General features: G+C 46.9%; 1 protein-coding gene across 2 annotated transcripts; it reads left to right on the plus strand.

The window, feature by feature from the left end:
- Positions 1-399: 399 nt before the first annotated feature.
- LOC145527393 (2-acylglycerol O-acyltransferase 2-like) lies at positions 400-14,985 on the plus strand. 2 transcript variants are annotated; one of them, XM_081545326.1, is made up of 7 exons: positions 400-490; positions 6,233-6,411; positions 9,298-9,502; positions 9,820-9,994; positions 12,632-12,831; positions 14,085-14,252; positions 14,629-14,654. In XM_081545326.1, the coding sequence occupies exons 1-6, from the start codon at positions 400-402 to the stop codon at positions 14,237-14,239; spliced, it is 1,005 nt and encodes a 334-aa protein (XP_081401452.1). In that variant the 3' UTR covers positions 14,240-14,252; positions 14,629-14,654. The 2 variants fall into 2 exon arrangements, with proteins under 2 accessions (XP_081401452.1, XP_081401451.1); XM_081545325.1 differs by having other exon boundaries at positions 14,085-14,985.
- The last annotated feature ends 1,722 nt before the right edge of the window (positions 14,986-16,707 follow it).

Below are 16,707 nucleotides of genomic sequence, written 5' to 3' on the forward strand. Positions count from 1 at the left end.
GGAACTGTGGACCTGGCAGGTGAAAGGAAACAATTACTGCAGCCAAATAGTTGAGTAAGTGTAAAGAGGGCAGGATTGCCTTATACTTGCTGCTTTACTTGCCAAGTAATGGGCATGATTTGAGCAAAGGTGTTCTGGCAGATAATGTATTGCCTGAAGAGTCCATTGCACTTCTCTTTCTCTGTAATAAATTTAGTGAGGCCAGGTGATTTTAAATATTTCACCTAGGATACTGCCCCCTGCCATTGTAGGTGCAATGAGATTCCACCGTTGGCTGGAAATCCACCCCCTCCCTCCTCCCACAAATGCTTAACAATCTCTGACAGCAACAAAAACCAACAGGTGTCTCAGACCACAGCAGAGCTCAGAGAAGCCTCCGGAGGAAGCAGAGGAATCAGCATGGTGGAGTTTGCACCTTTGTTTGTGCCACTGGAACACAGGCTGCAGACCTTCGCGGTCCTGCAGTTGATCTTCTCTTACTTGGCCCTGCGTAAGGAAAGCTGAGATGGATTTGGGAGGCCATGGCACCTGCCACTTCAGGTGCACATGGTGCATTGATGGGGGAAAGATACAGGTCCCAAGGTGGATGCTGAACCTAGTGCCTGGGGATCACCTGGGATGAGGGACATCTTACTGACATGGCCTTGGGGGAGCTTTGCCAACAGGAGTGTGTGTCTCACTGTCCGTGCCCACCTCAGCCCAGCCTGGGACCTGGGAGTGTCTAGAGGAGGACAGAGAGGCAAGTAACTTTGGGCCTAGAGCTAGAAGGAGGGCAGCTGAGAAAAGGCATTCGGACCCTCTGATGCTAGGAACAGTAGCTTGTACCTTGGCCCTTATCTCAAGGGCAAAGGGGATCCCCAGGAGGGCTTTAGGTACAGGAGTGAGAACGTCCAATCTGTGGGAGAGAAGCTGTAATTTAGGGATCTTCTGTGTTGGGGTTTTGGGTGAGACAGATGACAGGGAACAGTTGTTAGCAAATCAAATTTGGGTGTGCTTGTGGGAACAAAGTAAAGCTCCTATAGTGACAGTGGGTTGTGGTGAAAGAAAGTGTAGGCTTTATTACAGGGATCAAACAAGGAGTCCAGAGAGTTAAGGCTCAAAATGCCCGAAACCTCTTTGACTACCAGGGAACGGTGTCTAGAGACTGGGTGAGGTAGAGATGCTGGGTGCATGATCAGTTCCTAGAGAATCGTCTGATTGCTTGGTGGTGAGGTAACTGGGAGTCACCATCATTAGCCTTCTGGTTTCCCCTTGTCTGAGGTCTATGGGCTGGTGAGCAACTTTCTCCACCTGCTGGGAGTTTAGTATTTGCAAAACTGCTCAATGATGAATCTCAATATTATCTATGGCTCCTGGGAACAAACTAAAAGTCTTTGAATTTGTGGAATGGTTAAACTGTTATTTATTTTCTTGATTAGGACTGTTTTCTTTCTGTGTTTATGATTTCTGTTAATAATTTTATTTTTGAAATTTGGGGAAGGCTTAGGAAGCTGAAGATTTTCTACAAGTAAGAGGCAGGTAGAGGACAAGAGGGATCTTTCCCAGGAAGACTGCATAGGTCCTGCTCCATTACAAGGTCACAAACTGCATCTGGGGTCACCACATAGACCCATGATTGAAAACTAGCCCCTTGATTGTTTTTGTGTTTGTACAGCCCATGAGTGAAGTATGGTTTTTGCATTTTAAATGCTTGCATTTTAAATGATTTTGTGCCTATGCAATATCCTCCAAGTTGCCGCTTGAGCCCCAGTGTCTGAAATACTTACAATTTGGCTCTTTAAAAGATTACTTACCCTGGTCTAGGGAGGCTGGCAGTGGGTGGAGAGAAGGGGATCTTTTCCAAAGATATTAGGAGATGAATCTACAAGGCAGAATGTACAGGCCTTCAGGAAAGCAAGTTTTCCCCAGGAGGCCAGTAAATGCTACACATATAGTGAAGAGATGGTTCATGCTGGCCTAGCGCAGTTGTCTGGAGGCCCCTCAACTCTAGTCCTGGAGAAGGCAATGGCACCCCACTCCAGTCCTCTTGCCTGGAAAATCCCATGGACAGAGGAGCTTGGTAGGCTGCAGTCCATGGGGTCACGAAGAGTCGGACACGAGTGAACGGCTTCACTTTCACTTTTCACTTTCCTGAGTTGGAGAAGGAGATGGCAACCCACTCCAGTGTTCTTGCCTGGAGAATCCCAGGGACAGGGGAGCCTGGTGGGCTGCTGTCCATGGGGTCGCAGAGTCGGACACGACTGAAGCGACTTAGCAGCAGCAGCAGCAGCAGCACAGCTGTTTGGGGCAGGTCAAAGATGTGGCCAGAAAGATCAACCAGGACCTGTTACTGAGGACTCAGGCCCCAGCAACAAATACTTTCCAGTGGGTTATTTATTTAATCTGTTTCTTTCCTCTTCTCTGTAATTCACACACTCACGTAGAAAGGTAAGCTCCTTTCAGATAGTTGATCTTGTTCCCATCCGCATCTCCAGCTCCTAGAAGAGTTAATGTTGATAAATGCTTGTTGAATGAGTGAATGTTGGGAGCACGGTATGGACATAATAGTAGAATTGAAACCACCACTCTTCCTACTAGCTTTCTGTATGAGGTTAGCTAACCTGAATACCCTCTGTGGGTCTCGGTAAAGTGGGATTTTACATCTTTCCTTCTTGATGTTATGAGAGGAAAAAAGGTGTTTCCTTTCTTTAGGTGCTGAAGATGCATCCACGTTAAGATTTTGCCTGCTGACAGTACTTAAAGGAGAGGCCAGAGTGAGGGAGATGTTTAGATGGGGGAGTTCTTTCTGATCAAGTAGAAATGCCCACATTTTAAAATTCTTTTTTATGACTGAAAAGCAAGTACATGCTATTTTATCACATCGAAACAAAATGTGTGTTCTAAAAGTCAAGAATTTCCCCCCAAATCCTACCGTACAACGAACTGCTATCAACAGTTTGCTTTTATTCTCTTGGCCTGGATTGAAGTTCTAATTTCCTGGGTACAGAGGTTCAGTTTAGGAAGATTAAAAGAGTTCTGAGATGAAGGTGGGTATAGTTACACAACAATGTGAATTAATTTAATTACACCAAATTGAGTCTCAAAAATCATTTCAAGTATATGTCCAGGAGAGAGATTGCTGGGTCCTATCGTATTCTAACAGTTTTATAAGAAACCTCTATACTGTTCTCTGTAAGGCCTCTGTCATGAGTCCATAATTTGAAAAGATACAATCTCCCCGATGTTCATAATAGCACATTTACAATAGATAGGACATGGAAGCCACCTAAATATCCATTAGAGTAATGTATAAGGAAGATGCAGTAATACAGGCAGTGGAATATTACGCAGTCATAAAAAGGGACATACAAATGTCATTTTCAGTAACATGTGTGGACCTAAGATTGTCAACTGAGTGAAGATAGCCAAAGAAAGACAAATATCACATGATATCCCTTACATGAAGAATCAGAAAAAGAGGTATAGATGTACTTATTTACAAAACAGAAGTAGAAAAAAAACCTATGGTTACTAGGGGATAAGGGGGAAGGATAAATTGGGAGATTTGAGTTGACAAATAACACTACTGCGTAAATAATAGATAACAATAAGAACCTGCTGTATAGCACGGGGATCTCTACTCAGTGCTCTGTAATGATAAGTACAGGAAAGGAATTAAGCAAAAAAAAAGAGTCGATACGTGTAGGAGTTTAACAGGTTTACTTTCCTATACAACTGAAACTAATACAACATATAAATGAACCATACTCTAATGAAAACTTACAAAAATAATAATAAAACACCAAAGAGTCATTTCAGCGACTAGTATATGTCAAACATATTTTACCATCGTTAAAATTTTTTTTGTAAGTATCACATTTTCTTTATTCATTCATCTGTCAGTGGATGTTTAAATTGTTTCCATGTCTTGAAAATTGTAAATAGTACTGCAGTGAGCATTGGGGTGCATGTATCATTTTGAATTATGATTTTCTCAGGGATATATGCCCAGAAATGGGATCATTAGGTTATATGATAGTTATGGTAGTTCTAATTTTAGTTTTCTTTTTTTTTTAATTAATTAATTTATTTTTTTATTTTACAATATTGTATTAGTTTTGCCATACATTGACATGAATCCGCCATGGGTGTACATGTGTTCCCCTTACAGAACCCCCTCCCAACTCCCTCCCCATCCCATCCCTCTGGGTCATCCTGGTGCACCAGCCCCAAGCACCCTGTATCATGCATTGAAACTGGACTGGTGATCTGTTTCACATATGATAATTTACATGCTTCAGTGCCATTCTCCCATATCATCTTGCCTTCGCCCTCTCCCATAGAGTCCAAAAGACTGTTCTATACATCTGTGTCTGTTTTGCTGTCTCGCATACAGGGTTATCATTATCTTCTTTCTAAATTCCATATATATGCGTTAGTATACTGTATTGGTGTTTTTCTTTCTGGCTTACTTCACTTTGTATAATAGGCTCCAGTTTCATCCACCTGATTAGAACTGATTCGAATGTATTCTTTTTAATGGCTGAGTAATATTCCATTGTGTATATGTACCATGCTTCCTTATCCATTCGTTTGCTGATGGACATCTAGGTTGCTTCCATGTCCTGACTATTATAAACAGTGCTGTGATGAACACTGGGGTACACGTGTCTCTTTCAATTCTGGTTTCCTTGGTGTGTATGCCCAGGAGTGGAATTGCTGGGTCATATGGCAGTTCTATTTCCAGTTTTTTAAGGAATCTCCACACTGTTCTCCATCATTAAAATTGAAAAGACAAAACAAAGTGCTCCAAACACAATCCTGAAGCCAGCACCAGGAGGGCAGGAATTCCTGTCGGTTGTTCACAGCTGTAGTTACACAACACCAGCACCTGTCACGTTGTAGGTGCTCTTTAGAAAGCGCTGTAGGTGCTCTTTAGAAAGCGAGCCTCTGTGAGCCCCAAACTACTTTGATTTATGCATTTTGCGACTATTCAGCCTGGGCTTTGTCAGTGCCTGAACAGTAAAGAATCTGCCTGCAATGCAGGAGCCACAGGAGATGCGGGTTTGATCCCTGGGTCTGGAAGATCCTCTAGAGGAGAGCATGGAAACTAACTCCAGTATTCTTGCCTGGAGAATCCCATGAACAGTGGAGCCTGGAGGGCTACAGTCCCAGGATTGCAAAGAGTCAGACCCAACTGAAGCAACTTAGCACCCACACATGCGCTATTCAGACTGGGTCAAAAGTCCCCTCCTCCAGGAAGTTGGACATGAATGACAGTCCCAGTTTACCCTGCTTTCAAATAGACTACAGCTGGAGGATGAACTTCTTTATGAGTATGAGCAAAGGGTGTTGAGTGGAGGGAATGGAATGGAGAGGATGCAATATTCTCTAACAGTGAGGCTCAATTAGCATCAGATTAAAGACAGACCCACAGACCACCTGACCCTGAGTCAAAACCAATATTGGCCTGTGAAAGGACTCAGAATCAGAAGTCTGGGAGGAATTGCTCACTGGGGCTGTCTCTAACCCTGCTGCAGTCCTGATGAACAAGCCAGGCATGAGATGCCCTCTTCTTCCCTCCTTCCTTCAGCAGGACAGGGCCTGGCAGCAAAGGAAAGAGCTCAGCAAAAGCTAGAGCTCAGGGAGTTGTATCAACTGAGCCGCTTAGTGTAGTCGGAACATGAGGTGTATGTGGTGAGTGAGACTGGAAGAAGAGGGGGTTTGGGCCACCAGTGGGGAGCTTGAGCTCAGGCTGAGCTGCTTGAGCTGAGCCTCATAGTTATAAGAAGTCATGGGGGGACTTTAACTAAAGGGGGAATATGGTGGGATTATCTATGGAAAGATGGTCTGGGAGTAGACAGGAAGTGGGCTGGGTAGAAAGAATACCTTTTCTCTGGGGTTCTAAAGAATGGATGCCAGAAAGAGTTCATCCTATCACATCTCCATCAGGCATTTATTGAGCACCTGGTGAATACAGACAGAAAAGGAAGTAGAAGAGAAAGGCCCAAATGAGTAAAATGGTGCAGTGGGAAAATGTGAGTTTGAAATTAGGCCAACTGGTTTCAAATCCAGGCTCTCAATGTGACACTGGTAGTGTTGACTGAATTCTCTCCTCCTCGAAACCTTGGGAAGCTGATCTCTTCCTCCTGGGAGGAGGGCTGGACTGGACAGTGCTGCTACAGCTGGGTGTATGGGGAGAGCTTGTTCCTTCACACCTCAGACCACTAATGGTTCCTGCTTCCCTTCCCAGCCTTGCTCGGCTACGTAGTCTTCATTGGCCTCCTGTTCACAAGATTCTGGATGATCAGTATCCTGTATGCAATCTGGTGGTACCTGGATCGAGACACGCCCCGGCAGGGGGGCAGGCAGTGTGCTTTCATAAGGCACTGGACCATATGGAAGTACACAAAGGACTATTTCCCCATCTCGGTGAGTATGGGGCTGACTAGGGAGTGGTCAGGACAACAGTCTTCATGTGTCCATGGGGATGTTTGACCCTGTGCGCAGTGAGCAGAATACTGGGCCGGGAGCAGGCGACAGGCTTCTACCGCTATGTGGCTAGGGGAAGAATCAGCTTTTGTCTGACCATGGTTGTCCAACTTCAGTGAGGTGAGGCCACTATGACAAATGATGAATGAACAGGATTTGAGGAACCCAGTAGGCCATGTAGTGCAGCACACTTATGTATCTGACAGGTGTAAATCCCTCAACAGTCTAAGTTTGGGGTGAAGGAATCCATAATGGAAACAAGATTTTCAGATCATCTGTCTGACACTTGATCAGATGATGATACTGATACCCTGAGACGGAAGAAGGTGTGAGCAAGGATATAGAGCAGGTTCTTTGACTGCTTTTAAAATCTTTTGACTGCTTTTCTATTCTGAGAATAGAAACAGAGCAGAGAGCCCTCAAGGTGTATCCACCCCCTGCGTGTTTGATATGTTATGTGTCCTTGAACAGAGCTTTGCTCATTCTGAAACTCAGTTTCCCCAGGGATACACTAAAGAGTCCAATTCCTCGTCTTCTTCTATCTCTTAATCTCCGATCTCTGGCTCATGGCACCTCATGTCCATTTCGTACACTGGACCCTGGACCCAAGGATCAGTCCTTAGGGATGCAGGCCCCTGAATTTTAGTGAACTGACTTTTGCTCCATTCTGAATCCCAGACAGACTAACCCTTGGATGTAAGCAGTTGTAATGGTTAATTATCTAGTGGGGACAGGAAGAGGAAGGCAGTGAGGACACTGAGAGGTGCCAGGCAGGGACAGGTGGCCCTCTCTGGACACAGGAGAGAAGTATGTATATGGTGTCACCTCTGGGAGTGGACATCATAGGTTCTAATACGAGTCTGCAACATGCCAGCTGTATGACCTTAGGTGAGTTACACATGCTCTCTGAGCTTCAGTTTCTTCAAGTGTAATGTGTAAATGCTGCCACATACATTATTGGGTTGTGTGAATTCCATGAGACATCAGGTGATCTTGGGGCTTCTAAGAACAACATTTGGCTCTCCTATCACCCCTGGAACTGTTGTCATTTGCATATCTGGCAGAAACTGCTGAGAGTCTCTGTGCCAGCCTTATGTATGTCTGTTCTGTCCATCCTGTAACCAGGTATCTCCCCAGAGGATTTCTCACATATGACACTATTGACCTTGTGGGAAACATATTTGCAGAAATTTCACGAGCACCGTGTTCAGTATCGTAGGCCACTGCAGCCCTGTGGCAACAACAGCTGCAGATGGCGGGCAGTCCCAGCGAGCGGCCAGCAGAGGGAGAGATGACACGCCCTTTCACCTCCCTGTCCTGGACTGAGGCCTGCAGGAGGCGCTGTGGCTCACAGACTCTGGACTCTTGTCACCTCCCAGGGCAACTTCCATGTCACCCGCACACCTTAACACAGCAGGCCCTGCAGGGACCTTCGGTTGGCCGTTGATACGGGGGTCAGGCAGTCCCTGTTGTCTACTGAACAAGTGTACAACCTTAGAGTTGTCAGGTGTTTTCTTCTGAGGCCTTACTGAGGACTGTATTCAGAGATACCCTCTCAGAAATCTCTGAGGAGCTGTTCTAAAAGGGAAGGGAGAAGTCAGTACTTACGAGGCTTTGTTGGAAAAAACAAAACAAAACAAAACAAGCCATGTAGCTAAACATCAAAAGATTACTGCCAGTCAAAAAGCAGACATCTCCAGTTAATGATTTTCATGTTTTTCTACATATGGGGAGATACAAAATCTGGACTCACTGCAGTTATTCCTGTGATGTGCATCCTCACTCTCTGTGACCAGTATCCTCTTTTCCTCCATCTTGAATTCCTTTAAAGGCCCATTGTCAGTGGCAGCTACAGTGGTGGCTGACTTGAAGGCAGGGAAGCAACATTCCTTGTCCTAAAAACTCTGCTCGGGCTACTCCACTCACAGTCCTTTGTGCTGTGATTCTATGAGCTAGAGTCTAATGGTAGAATTTCTAGAGCATTTAGGAGACTACTTCTGAGTGCTGGAGCTTTCTAAATGCACCCCATGGGCTTCCTAAAGAGGTAATGGTGGAGAATCAGGCAGTGTTTCCCCAAGGACCATTGATTCCTCCCCTCATCCTGAAGATCAGTTCAGGAGCTGGGTTTCTATGTAAGATTTCATATCCAGGAAAGCAGTGTCACAGGCCAAGGCCTGAGCAGGGTTGCAGTGCTGTGGGCAGGTTGTGACCTGGTGTCAGGAAGTGCTGCAGACTTGACAGGACACCTCCCTGACCCCTCTCCACCCACACCTGTGGGCATCACTAGAGACTTCATGGCCCTCCTCCCAAGCTCTACCTTCAGCATCCTGGTGTCTCTTACACTGAATCACAGGGACTCAGTGGTCCAGTTCTTTACCCGGGAGAGAACTCCAGATGCCACAAAACTTGGTGAGAGACTCACTCCCTCCTGTGATGGCTCCTTCATTCTGGTAGGGCTCTGCCTGGAACAAGGTCTCCTTTTACATGGGACAATGGCTTGTCTCCAGTCTTCTTCCCAAGAGTCCTACCTTTGCCTTGGACAGGGGTCTTCCGTCCCAGGCAGGGGTATTGGCCTCATTCATTCATCTGTTCTCTCCCTTTCATTCCATAGTCTCCCTGAGCATCTTCTCTGCTCCATGCTTCCGCTGGGGTCAAGGATCCTCAGACAGGCCATCACTCATCACACGACACTCACATGGGGTGTGATAGCCCTTGGGCACAGGGGACACAGAGAAGAGGTCAGCACAGAAACTTAACAGGGAGACCGTAGCAGGGGTTGGGGGGAGAGTGGGTTCAGCCCGATTCACCAGACTGCTGTCCCTACAGCTGGTCAAGACCGCTGAACTGGACCCCTCCCGGAACTACGTCGCTGGCTTCCACCCTCATGGGGTCCTCGTCATTGGAGCTTTTATCAACCTGTGCACAGAGGGCACGGGCTTCTCCTCAGTTTTCCCAGGCATCCGCTCACATGTGATGATGATGCACTGGTGTTTCTGGGCCCCTGTCTTCAGGGATTACATCATGTCTTCAGGTGAATTTTTCCACTCTTTCTATTCCAGGCAGATGGGGGCTGAAGACATGAGGAGAGATTTTTAAGGAGGACGGCCAATTGTTCTGTACTTCTTCCAAGTGAATGTGTAGTTGATAAGGAGATGAGACCCAAAGAAGCATTTCCCACAGCTCTGTGCTTAGTGATGAACTTGGTGGGAGTATTGGGAAAAGGGGTAGTGCTCAGTGCCTGTCATCAGAGAACTCCCAGCTGGGGAGTGAGGTAGAGCCCAAGTCACATACTCCTGCACCGTGCTTGCCCCCTTCACACTGTTCGTGACCACTTTCATCTCTCCCCAGGGCTGGTCTCATCAGACAAGGAAACTGCTGCTCACATTCTGAGCAGGAAAGGAGGCGGCAACCTGCTGTCCATCGTTGTTGGGGGCGTCCAGGAGTCCCTGAATGCCAGGCCTGGAGCCTACAAGCTGGTGCTGCGGAACCGCAAGGGCTTCATCAGGCTCGCTCTGATGCACGGGTATTGGGGAGAGGGCTCTGGGTTCAACTGGGGATTTTCAAGGATTGTAGTTTGGAGGGAAGACTGAAGAGACAAATGCAGATCCTATTTTGGCAGGGAGAATCTCAATACATTGACAATGAAGACTGTATGTTGCTGATAGATGCACTGTCTCAGGCCCAAATACCCAGAGAAAATGCTAGAAGGAAGATTTTGTGACTAAAGGAATTAAGTCTGAAAGGTCATATTGCCGAAAGCTTGCATTACACTGAGACCTAGAGAATCTGGGTGAATGGAGTTTGGGGCGTAGTAAAGAGCTATTCTCCTATCTTTAAACATCTGTGAAGAATACAAAGCTAGCTGGAAGAGATTTCCCCAGAAAGTCATCCGATGATTTTTTATCTTGGAGGACACTCAGCTATATTCTGGTTTGTCTCTCATGATCTGTAGCCAGAAAGGGTTAATCTTGAATTTGTGTGGGACCTGCTTCTGTGACTTTAACCCTCATCTTGCAGCTTTTGTTACTGTAGGCACACATAATAGGCTGCCAAAGGAAGACAACCTGAGTTGCCTGCCTGTAAAGAACTGTACAAAAAAGATCTTCACGACTCAGATAATCACGATGGTGTGATCACTTACTTAGAGCCAGCATCCTGGAATGTGAAGTCAAGTGGGCCTTAGGAAGCATCACTTACGAACAAAGCGAGTGGAGGTAATGAATTCCAGTTGAGCTATCTCAAATCCTGAAAGATAATGCAGTGAAACTGCTGCACTCAATATGTAACGAAATTTGGAAAACTCAGCAGTGGCCACAGGCCGGGAAAAGTCAGTTTTCATTCCAATCTCAAAGAAAGGCAAGGCCAAAGAATGCTCAGACTACTGCACAATTGCACTCATCTCACACGGTAGTAAAGTAATGCTCAAAATTCTCCAAGCCAGGCTTCAGCAATACATGAACCGTGAACTTCCAGATGTTCATGCTGGTTTTAGAAAAGGCAGAGGAACCAGAGATCAAATTGCCAACATCCGCTGGATTATCAAAAAAGCAAGAGAGTTCCAAAAAACATCTATTTCTGCTTTATTGACTATTCCAAAGCCTTTGACTGTGTGGATCACAATAAACTGTGGAAAATTCTTAAAGAGATGAGAATACCAGACCACCTGTCCTGCTTCTTGAGAAATCTGTATGCAGGTCAGGAAGCAACAGTTAGAACTGGACATGGAACAAGAGACTGGTTCCAAATAGGAAAAGGAGTACGTCAAGGCTGTATATTGTCACCCTACTTATTTAACTTATATGCAGAGTACATCATGAGTAACGCTGGGCTGGAAGAAGCACAAGCTGGAATACAGATTGTCGGGAGAAATATCAATAACCTCAGATATGCAGATGATACCACCCTTATGGCAGAAAGTGAAGAACTAAAGAGCCTCTTGATGAAAGTGAAAGAAGAGAGTGAAAAAGTTGGCTTGGCTCAATATTCAGAAAACTAAGATCATGGCATCAGGTCCTATCACTTCATGGCAAATAGATGAGAAACAGTGGAAACAGTGGCTGACTTTATTTTTGGGGCTCCAAAGTCACTGCAGATGGTGATTGCAGCCATGAAATTGAAAGACACTTACTCCTTGGGAGAAAAGTTATGGTCAACCAGGACAGCATATTAAAACAGAGACATTACTTTGTCAACAAAGGTCCGTCTAGTTCAGGCTATGGTTTTCCCAGTAGTCATGTATGGATGTGAGAGTTGGACTATAAAGAAAACTGGGCACAGAACAAGTGATGCTTTTGAACTGTGGTGTTGGAGAAGACTCTTAAGAGTCCCTTGGACGGCAAGGAAATCCAACCAGTCCATCCTAAAGGAGATCAGTCCTGGGTGTTCATTGGAAGGACTGATGTTGAAGCTGAAACTCCAATACTTTGGCCACCTCATGCAAAGAGCTGACTCCTTTGAAAAGACCCTGATGCTGGGAAAGATTGAAGACAGGAGGACAAGGGGACGACAGAGGATGAGATGGTTGGACGGCATCACCAACTCAATGGACATGAGTTTGGGTGAACTCCGGGAGTTGGTGATAGAGAGGGAGGAGGCCTGGAGTGCTGCGGTTCATTGGGTTGCAAAGAGTCGAGCATGACTGAGCGACTGAACTGAAAGGACTGTAAGGAAATGAAACTAACACATTCCCCTGCCTGAGGCTCACCATTCTAGGGGACATTTGCAAGGGTCAAATAGTCTGTTTAGTTTGTCCTCACCTGTGTTCCAATCTATGATCCATAAAGAACTTGGCAACCTGGCCGTTCAGCATGGTTATTTGGAGGCACTAGCCTGCCGTCTTCTTGGTCAGCCACTCTGAATAAAGTCCCTTCCTCGTCCCGACACTTTGTCTCAGATTCCTGGCCTATCTCGTGGCAAGCAGAGTGAGCATGGACTCAATAACAATCCCAGTGCCAGTCGTTGGCCCTGAGAAGAGCCATGTCCTGCCTGAAATTGTAAAACAAGCCCATGGCAGGTCTGGGAGACACCCGAGGTCTCCTACTTTTGTCCCAGGGCTCTGTCCTCTGCTCCAGTTCCTGCTCACTAGGTCCCTCCAGGAAGCTAGGTGACCAGCTTGTGCCTTCTTGCCCCTCCACACGCCCTCTCTCCTGTCTCTCTCCAGGGCGGCTCTGGTGCCGATCTTCTCCTTTGGGGAGAATGACATATATGACCAGGTTGAGACCTCTCCTGGTTCCTGGTTGCGGTGGTTTCAGGACCGACTTCACAAGAGCACTAGAGGTTCCATCCCGCTCTTCTATGGCCGTGGAGTCTTCCAGTACAGCTTTGGTCTTATGCCCTACCGCCGACCCATCACCACTGTGGGTGAGCCTGGACCTGGGCTGGGAGGGGAATGGCTATAGAGTAAGAGGCCTGGGCTTGTGCTGCAAGGAGACATGGACATAGAGCAGTACACCCTTGACTTTGTGGAGCACAAGTTCTAGAGTGTGAAACAGACACACAGGCAAGTAACCCTGATGAAAGGCAGCCTAGAAAGAGAAGAGTAACAGGGGCACGAAGACCAGTAGCTGCACTGATTACTGTGCCCCTGCTTGTGTCAGGCACTGCACTGGCTCCTTACATGCAGCGGCTTAGTTTTCCCAACAACTTGTGAGGAGGGACTCTCATCCCCCTTTTATTGATTGCAAACATAGACCCAAAGAATGTAAATCACTTCCAAGAGATCACCCTGCCCTTGGTAACAAAGTTGAGGTTTGATAAGTGTATTTGACTTTTTATTATGCAAGAGAAGGAGGGTATAATTCTGACCACAGGGTCTAATGATGGTAATTGGAAAAGGTGGATACAAGACCTTTGCAGGTCTGTTAGAATTGTGTGTAAAGTAGCAATCAGTAGTCTCTGAAGGAGAGCCAGAGGGATTTCCTTGTAAATAATGGGCCTGGGCTTTAGTCCATAGACTTAGCACCATCTTTCATCTATTTGCTTTCTTCTTTAATTCCAACTAGTTTCCAACGGCAGTACTAATAGAGCTGTTCATCTCTACTCACCCAGTCATTACTTTGTTTAGTACAGGCAACCCCCTCTATCAAACTTTCTTTGCATTGTGTGGTGATATTCTCATGAATGTTTATAGTGCTACTACCTCCGGACCATTCCCAAGAGAAGACATGTCAGCTGCTTTCTGATCCATCTCCTCCCATAGACACAAGCTCTTCCAATCATGGTATCTCAGACTCCCAGATTCACCTTTCCCTGAGGCTAAGCACACATCCCCAGGGCTTACACCCTGGTACTGATTTTTCCTGGCTATGTGACCTTGAACAAGATATTTAACCTCCCTGGGCCTCATTTCCTCAGCAGTCAAACAGAAATAATACCAGGGTATATACCCATAGGATTGATAGGATAATATAAGAGATAATGCACGGAAAGGCCTGCTGGCTGTATTGTTGGTATATCAGAATCTTGAAGTTGACCTAACATCTTAGAAAATAGAATTGAAAGGGAGGGAGTTAAAGTGATTACCTGCTCAGATGACCATTCTAGTAGGAACACCAAGGTCCCTGCACCTTCAGTGGGTCCTACTCTCTATCACCACTCACCTCTGTGTCTTGCAGTGGGGAAGCCCATCGAGGTGCATAAGACACTGCATCCCTCCCAGGAGGAGGTGGACAGGCTTCACCAGCGCTACATGAAGGAGCTGGAAAATCTCTTCGAAGCCCACAAGCTCAAGTACAACGTCCCCAGAGACCAACACTTGGAGATCTGCTGAGCACCTCCCCAGAGTAGGGGCTCCTCCAAAAGGCAGGGCTGGCATTAGGGAGGATGGAGGGAGGTGCTGTGATCCCAGAAGGCTTCCTGGAGGTGTCTGTTGAACACATCTCCAGAGCCTTCCCTGACTCCTGCAGCTCCACCCCATGCCAGGCCCCAGGTCACATCTGGCTCGTGGCAGAGGAGACCAGACTCTGGCATCAGTGATTTGCTCTCCTGCTGTGACTTCTCTGTAACGGGTCCTCTTCATGTCTGCCCACCTGAGCACTGGGAGAGATGCTGGGAGAGGATGACGTCTGTGTCTCCCTCCTCTGTGAACCTGTCACTCAACAAGCAGGACAGAGGGCAGCTCCAGTGAGCAGGTTTCTCTTCCTCTGCCTTGGGTGACAGCACAGAAGCCACCAGCAAGTACAGGGGCTTTCTCCTAAAGCTCCTCCAGCCACAACCTCCTGATTCAACCTGGCACCTTTCAGTTCCTGAGTTGTCTGAGCCCCGCGCTGGCAGCCAGAGGGGCCCACGGGGTGTGGAAGGGGACTTCGGCTCTGTCACCAGCTAAATGACCATGAGCACACCTCTTCACCCTTCTTCTGCATCTCTGTTTTCCTGAGTGACTAAGGTGATCTCTGACCTCAGCTCTGATGTCACATGAGTTGAGAGCCCATGAGCTAGCCCCTACTCATCCTTTGTAACTTCAGCCCTGAGCTTGACACAAAAGGGGGCTCCATAAATGTCAGTTTATCAATGAAAGGATTCTGTTTCAGCCTTCTTCTCTTCTTCCACCACACTCCCCAACCGGGAACACTGACCAAAGCCTTGCATTTAATCCCAGCCTGGCTGTGCAGCCCTGCTCCCATGTTTCTCCCCGCGACACGGTGGACCCAGTGGGCCACAGAATAGCATATTGCCTCTTCCTCTCTGTCCATTCAGCTCCAAATTACCACCTCTGCCCTCTTCTGTGGGAGACAAGGGGGAGGCTATGTACAGACACAGGGCAGACCAGGGAGAGAAGGAACATGTTTCAGACACACAGGAATGGTTCTGTGTGTCTGAAAACAGGGAGGAGAGGATATGTCTCTGATGAGAGATATTCTGGGCCACTGGTCAGCGACACACACCTTAACGGAGGGGACAGGATGGGAGCATAGGCCCAGTACTGTAAGCCCTAAGAGTTATGCGCAAAATAGCTTTTATTCCAACAGAAGCTAACAACACCAAAATCTATGAATGTGGGCCATCTCAAGAATGTAAATATGCGTCCAAGCCTGACCTAACCCTTATCAGTGACCACGCGCAAGTCACATCCCCTCTAAACCTCAGTTTTGTTATCAGAAAAACAAGCATCACAATGTGGAATAGGAGTGGAATAGAGTTAATGAAATAATTTAGTTATTCTACATCTTGTGAGGAAGGATGGGAAAGTTAAAGTCACTAACTCCTGTCCAACTCTTAGGGACCCCATGGCCTGTAGCCTGTCAGGTTCCTCTCTCCATGGACTTCTCCAGGCCAGAATACTGGAGTGGGTAGCTGTTCCTTCTCCAGGGGATCTTACCAACCCAGAGATTGAACTGAGGTCTCCTGCATTTCAGGTGGATTATTTACCATCTGAGTCACTAGGGAATGTTGGGGGTCAGGTGTAATTAGACGTCAGGTCGCATATGTGCCCAGCATCTCATGATGGCCTGTTCTGAGCTGATCAGGTGGGTGCTATATGTTCTCAAGAGAAGCGGGAATCAAGAGCAATAGGTTTGAGATAGGGAGTGATGGTTTCCACCAGGGAAGACCAAGGATGTGGCAGGTGGGCACGACCTTGAAGGCAAGAAAAGATTTGCCAAGGAGATAAATTCCCACCCACTGCAACTTTCCATTCTTGGGTAATAAACCACTGCAGACCTTAGTGTCTGAAGGCAGCATGGAGTTATGCCTTCATTGTTGTGGGTGGCTGGGTGGTTCTTCTGTGAGTTCCTGCTCTCTCACCTACTGTGTTCTGGGACCTGCCGATCTCTTTCCTTGGACACCTTACCTCCTCAAATTGGTCAATGAATGTCACCTCCTTTGTCACATCAGCTCCACACCCCCCACCCCTCAATCCCAATCCCCTGCCCTCCCAACTCACTCTCCTGATCACAGTCAGTGACTCGTGTTGTGGGCTCGCTTGTGGTGAAAGGCCATGAGCATTAATGGATGAGTGTCAATTATGCACCCTGGGCACTAGGAGCAACTGAGGCTTCCCACTCAGTTCATTCATGAGGAGGCAGCCAACCTGTTCTAGTGTGGGAGGACAAGAGCCTTGATTTGGGCTGGAGGACCCACTCTCAAGCTCACTCACAAAGCCTCTGGGAGAAGGCTTCAGAGCCCTGCTTGTGGGCTTGTCAATTACCTGGTAGTTGCCACTCACCAGACTTCTCCAGAGCAAGCCAGTCATGATGGAGAGACAGAGAGAGAGAGAGAAATAGAGTTAGAGAGCACCAT

Source organism: Giraffa tippelskirchi, chromosome 11 (assembly GCF_054371585.1).
Source record: "Giraffa tippelskirchi isolate mGirTip1 chromosome 11, T2T-mGirTip1v1.2.pri, whole genome shotgun sequence".
Lineage (NCBI taxonomy): Eukaryota > Metazoa > Chordata > Mammalia > Artiodactyla > Giraffidae > Giraffa > Giraffa tippelskirchi.